This window comes from Impatiens glandulifera, chromosome 4, assembly GCF_907164915.1.
Source record: "Impatiens glandulifera chromosome 4, dImpGla2.1, whole genome shotgun sequence".
In the NCBI taxonomy this organism is placed as follows: Eukaryota; Viridiplantae; Streptophyta; class Magnoliopsida; order Ericales; family Balsaminaceae; genus Impatiens; species Impatiens glandulifera.
In genome coordinates this window covers 2301310-2307647 of record NC_061865.1, presented here as the reverse complement: position 1 = coordinate 2307647, position 6338 = coordinate 2301310, and the positions used below count along the sequence as shown (strand labels likewise).

The following is a 6338-nucleotide window of genomic DNA, read 5'->3' as shown; positions in this document are numbered from 1 at the left end:
CATATTAAATTAAATATGATAGAAATTCTTCAAAAAAAAATTATAGTAAAACATAAAATTAATAAATAAATTGTTAATTATTTTTCAAAATAAGAATTTAAGAATTATTAAAAATAAAAACTGATAAAAGAAGATAATTATATAAGTAGAGTAAACTTTTTTCCATATATAAAATATATTGAAATATTGAACTAATTAATTGCTAATTGATTCTTTTAGAATAAAGTAAATGAAAATGGACATATTAGGACATATATATTATTAGAAAAAAAATATAAATTTATTTATATTTATATATTACTATATTTTGTTAAAATAAATAATTAACTTGAAATGGATGGAAAATATTAATATATTACCTTTTTTACAATACAAAGGTTATTTAAAGAATCTTTTAAGAATTATAAGTATATATCCTTATTAATTTATAAATATTTTTCATGATTATGTCCTTTTATTTTGACTTTTTTGTTTTCACACACTAACACATTTCAATCCATTTTCTTAATTATCTATTTAAGCCACTTTTTGTTGACACAAATATTTGCAAGTTAGTAACAATGGACTTAAAATTAGTCTCTATTGTATTATGCTCTCTTTTTCTCCTCTCCTTTCCTCCTACTATATTTGCAATCAAACAGGTCTTTGTCGCTTCCTTTTTTTTTACACTCAATTTATTCGTCATGAAATCGTAATGTTGTTTTATTTTTGTTTAGTCTTATATAGTTTACATGGGATCACATTCGCATTCTTTGCATGAGTCCACTCAAAACATAGAAAGAGTTCGGACTTCTCACCTCGAGTTTCTCTCCTCTTTCCTTGAAAGGTACAAATTTTTACATTCATATTTTATTGTGTGGTTTTGTGATGAATTCATAGATTGTTATTTTTAATGAATGAAACAGTGATGAGAAAATTAACGATGCGATTATCTACTCTTATAAGAGAGATATCAATGGTTTTGCTGCTAAACTTAGTGAAGATCAAGCCGCATCTATAGCGAGTATGATATCAATTTGATTAATTTTTTTTTTAAAGTTGTGTTACACTAGAGGGAGCCAAGTTAGGCCGTCTAAGTTTCATAAAAAAATCTGCTTTTTTTATACCAGAGTTGAATCTGCAACCTTAAAATCACTATTAAAACATTTTACTAACTATTAAATTATTTTTATTAATTTAAATACAAAATTATTATATCATGCTATATGTTTTAATATAACATGCAAGTTAAATAAAAAATAAAAATAATATATTTTTTCCGACAAGGACTCAAAATTTCTGGGTCGGCCTTAGTTAGACTATAATTTATTTTTTATAAATTAATGTGTATTGTTTTTTTAGAGCATCCGAATGTTGTGTCGGTATTCTTAAACACACCGTTAGAGCTTCTTACCACACATTCGTGGGAGTTTTTATCAATGGAGAAGAAAACGGATCATTCTAGCTTAATATGGAAGAATGCAAACTATGGCGAAGATATTATCATAGCAAATATCGACACGGGTATAATTTCTCGACCTTGTATGAAAATAATATATATACATTTTTTATTTATTTATTTTTTAAATTCAGGAGTATGGCCAGAATCAGATAGTTTTTCAGATGATGGTTATAGTAATGTCCCTTCACATTGGAAAGGCCGGTGTCAAAATGATAGTTACTTGGCGGTTGCATGCAATAAGTATGTTTACTTATTTTAAAAAATATTATCTCAAAATATTATTAACTCGATTATATCTCGATTATCAAATTTTAAACTAATTCAAATTTAAATACGATTTTCAAATATTCGATTGATTTTCTCATTGACATCAAAATAAAAAAAAAATTAAATTCAAATCAAAAAACTCGAATAACCCGAAAATAAATGGAACTCATAAATGCGTTTTCTAATCCAATTTGAATAGGAAACTGATTGGAGCAAAATTCTTCAACAAAGGGTATATTGCCATAGGTGGGATAATTCCCCCAATACAAAACTCTGCTAGGGATTTTCAAGGACATGGAACGCACACTCTCTCTACTGCCGGCGGCAATTTCGTTGCCGGAGCAAATGTTCTCGGCGCCGGAAACGGAACTGCTGAAGGTGGATCTCCTAGGGCACGCGTTGCCGCTTACAAGGTATGTTGGCCTGCTTCTGCGGACGTTGCAAGTGGATGCTATAATATGGATACGATGAAAGCTATGGATACGGCAATCTACGACGGCGTTGACGTTCTCTCCCTGTCGATCGGCGGCGGCGGTTTTTCTTCTTATTTCGATGATCCAATCTCGATAACCAGTTTCCATGCGGTGAAGAATGGGATTCCTGTTGTTTGCGCTGGCGGTAATGATGGTCCTTTTCCTGGGACAGTTCATAATGTTGCTCCTTGGTTACTTACTGTCGCGGCTAGCTCTATTGATCGAGAATTCAAAAACCTAGTTAAACTAGGCAATGGTCAAAGTTTCGAGGTATTTATCAATTATTTATGAACACTCCATTTGAATTGAATTTGAATTTGAATTGAATTTCTAATTTTAAAGTTTGTCATTGTAGGGAAAGAGCTTAACTAAGGGTTTATCAAGTGAGAGTTATTCACTTGTTGCTGCAGATCAAGCTGCTTTAGATGGAGTCTCTTCTAAAAACGCGTAAGAAATTACTTCCCTTCTAGATATCAATGCCCAATTCCTTACATGTTGTTCCAGATTCATGAAACTCATCATTAAATCTGCATATGTTGATGTTGATGTAGTCTCTTGTGTAAAAACGGGACATTGGATCCATCAAAAGTAGAAGGAAAGGTTGTAGTTTGTCTCAGAGGGGTGAATGGAAGATTAGAAAAAGGATTCGAAGTTGTTAGGGCTGGTGGTTCTGGTATGATTATTTGCAATGACAAAGATCATGGCACCGATATATTGGCTGATCCTCATTTTCTTCCTGCTTCACATGTTACATATAAGGATGGTGTTTCAATCTTTGCCTACCTAAATGCCACCAAGTATTATCTCTTTCTTTCTATTCTCTGTTGTATACTTAATCTGTATTGTAAATTTGTAAACTTTATTCATCGTTTTTGTGAACAGAAACCCTACTGGATATATTAGTGCATCAAAGAGTGTGTTAAATGAAAAGCCTGCTCCATCTATGGCTTTTTTCTCCTCAAGGGGTCCAAACTTAGTAACACCAGCAATTATGAAGGTGTTAATATTTTTTGTTTCGCATGTCTTACCTTGTTGAGATCTTTTTATGATGTTTCTTTTGTTATATATCTGTTTACAGCCGGACATAACAGCGCCAGGAGTAGACATCATAGCAGCCTATCCTGAATTGAAAAGCCCATCAGAAATCGAGATTGATCCTCGAAGAAGTCGGTTTGCTATGTTATCTGGCACTTCTATGTCAACTCCTCATGTTGCTGGAGTTGTTGGTCTTATCAAGAAGATTCACCCCGATTGGAGTCCCGCTGCCATCAAATCTTCTATCATGACCACTGGTTAGTTAATCCTTTATTACATCTTGAATATTAAAATATATCTCAAGTGACATGTTCAATTCTCATCAAGAATGTCTTTAATGAAGTTAAGGGTGAGGCTAGTTTTACTCCAAATAATCTTTTTTTTCAAGTTTTTCTCCACAAAAAATGGTTTTTTGGATACCCATTTGGTTATAACAAATAACCATGTTCGGTTTGCATATTAGGAAAGCTGGTTATTTGGGTTGATTGACAAGATTGTCTCTGTTTTATGTCAAAATTTATAATGCATACAAACTAAAGTTATTTTATGGTGTGTTACATTCTGTTTGCAGCTAGAACTAGAGATAACCGCATGAAGCCAATTGTCGATGATACATCAATAGAGGCGACGCCTTTAAATTACGGTTCTGGACACATTCGTCCAAACAGAGCTACAAACCCTGGATTGGTTTACGACTTAACAATTGAAGATCATTTGTATTTCCTTTGTGCAATTGGTTACGAAGAGACCAAAATTCGACTCTTTTCAGGAACACCTTACAAGTGTCCTAAGAATGCCACTGTCTTGAACTACAATTACCCATCTATGACCATCCCAGACCTGACCCATCCAGCCAGTCTGACTCGAACTCTAAAGAATGTGGGTCCTCCAGGGACATACATCGCTAAAGTTATAGGACCTCCAGGAATCTCGGTCACTGTGAATCCTTCTATTCTGAAATTCGAAAAGGTTGGAGAAGAGAAGAGCTTTGTGATGAATCTTAAGAAGAAGGTTGGTGCTAATATAACTAGTGATCATCAGTTTGTGTTTGGGAAGTTATTGTGGTCTGATGGAAAACACTATGTAAGGAGTCCGATTTCGGTTAGCTTTGGTGCGACAAAGCCAACGATAAAAACGGAAGAAGAACAAGGTGCTGCCTTTAAAAGAAGAAGGGTCTAGATTCTTAATGAATTTGGGTTGAGAAAAAGAATATTGTTCTTATGGTTTTTGCTATGATTTATCATATGATTATTTAGAGGTTGCAAGTCTATTTGTCAATATAATAAATAAACTTGTCAAAGTGTTGTTAGTGTCAAATGTTATTTTAATGGAGAATAAAATTGGGTTGAAATTTATTTCAAGTCTTACCATAATGATTTTATTCTCTTACAAGATTCTTTCCATTTGAACAACTTTATTGAATCAAAATTTATTTAAAAAATATTGGCCTAATTAAAAAACGCCTAGAACTTGATGTGGGTTTAAAAAAAAAATCATTTAAAATTATGCTTTTAATATCTTTTGGAATTTTTTTCCGATAATAAAAAAAATTATTTTTAAAATTTGTATGAAATAATATTCTTGAATATATATATATATATATATACACAGTGGCGGACCCAGAAATATTTTCTCGGGGGGGTCAAATACCTAATAACGTAGCATTTTTTGGCTATCAAATAAATGCATTTTTTAATTAAAATTTTACTCGATAATTACATAAAAATACTAATAAACACAATTACTAAATTATTCTTCTCCATGAGTCGGTACAAAAGAAGACAAATATCTTCATTACGTTGACTATATTAATCAATCAATTCAAGAAAATTTCCTTTATTTGATGAACTACTTGACTCATCATGTCCTCGAAAAGGTACTCCTTGCCTCAATAGAAAGCGTGTTACATCAAATATTGTCGTTAAACATGTGTGATAATTTATTTCTATATCACGACCATGTGTACGTAAAACGTTTCTCACGTTATGTCTTTGATCTTAAAATGATTCAAATTGAATTCTAGCTTCATTATGACAACTATTTGAAGTTCTCATATGACGATTGAATCTTTCTAATGCTCTTTTCCAATTTTTGTACTCATCTCCTATAAATGTATCATCTATGTTTTCTCTATTTAAAAGTTTGAAAAGATAACACCAAAAATAAAATGATGCATCTTTTGATATGTTATATTCTAACCATGTATATTTGATCAGTAACATTAGACTCATTAGTAGGCTCATTAATTGATTGAGAAGACTCATGCTGGTCATATGATGTAGAAGTACAAATTCATTTATAGAACATTTTCATTATTCTATATCCTACATAAAATAAATGATTAAAAATAAATATGTGTCACAACTCCTAAATAAAATCTAACAAATACATTTATTTGTTGAAATAATTTAAAATTAATTTAAAATTAAGAAATATAAAATAATATTTTACCCTTATATTTATATAAATAGTTATTTTACCCTTATATTTATAAGTAATTTGTATTATTATTTATATTAAAATTAATAAAATATATATATATATATAAATAAATTATAATATAAATGTAGTTTTAAAATAAATAATAATATTATATGATTTTCATTATTTTATATATAATTCTTTATATTTTAATTTATATAAATAAATGTTATTTATATATTAACTAAAATTTATGTATTATTATAAATATTGTATTTTAGAAAAAACAAATTGTATAAAATAAAATATTAATAATAATTACTTGTATTTTAGAAAATATTTTTTTGTATAAATTAAAATATTAATAATAATTACTTTAATAAAATTATATTTGAAATTAGAATACTATAATTATGAAATAGTTTTTATAAAAGGAAGGGTTAGTTTATTATAAATAGTGTTTGCATAAAAAAAGGTTATAATTAAAGAAATGTTAGAGGCAGGGTTTGATCACCTGACCTCTACTATACATTTCAGCTCCAAAACCACTGAGACAAAGTCTTATTTGATAAACATATATATATAATATCTAAAAAGTTTTACCCTGGTTGGGGGAGGCCCCCAAGGCCCCCTTGTAGGTCCGCCACTATATATATATATATATATATATATATATATATATATATAAATTAATAAATTTA

The 6338-nt window shown here is 29.8% G+C and overlaps 1 protein-coding gene across 1 annotated transcript; it reads left to right on the top strand.

The window, feature by feature from the left end:
* The first annotated feature begins 560 nt into the window (after positions 1-560).
* LOC124933791 (subtilisin-like protease SBT5.4) lies at positions 561-4555 on the top strand. Its single transcript, XM_047474234.1, has 11 exons — positions 561-641; positions 717-826; positions 906-1003; positions 1342-1503; positions 1573-1681; positions 1908-2451; positions 2537-2628; positions 2733-2978; positions 3064-3178; positions 3260-3473; positions 3788-4555. The coding sequence occupies exons 1-11, from the start codon at positions 561-563 to the stop codon at positions 4393-4395; spliced, it is 2379 nt and encodes a 792-aa protein (XP_047330190.1). The 3' UTR covers positions 4396-4555.
* Positions 4556-6338: the final 1783 nt, after the last annotated feature.

Excerpts from the sequence above, each read along its gene's own strand:
- LOC124933791 (XM_047474234.1), top strand. The coding sequence starts at position 561 with ATGGACTTAAAATTAGTCTCTATTGTATTATGCTCTCTTTTTCTCCTC. Across the intron at positions 1,004-1,341 it reads TCAAGCCGCATCTATAGCGA|AGCATCCGAATGTTGTGTCG; the intron begins GTATGATATCAA and ends TTGTTTTTTTAG. Across the intron at positions 2,452-2,536 it reads GCAATGGTCAAAGTTTCGAG|GGAAAGAGCTTAACTAAGGG; the intron begins GTATTTATCAAT and ends TTGTCATTGTAG.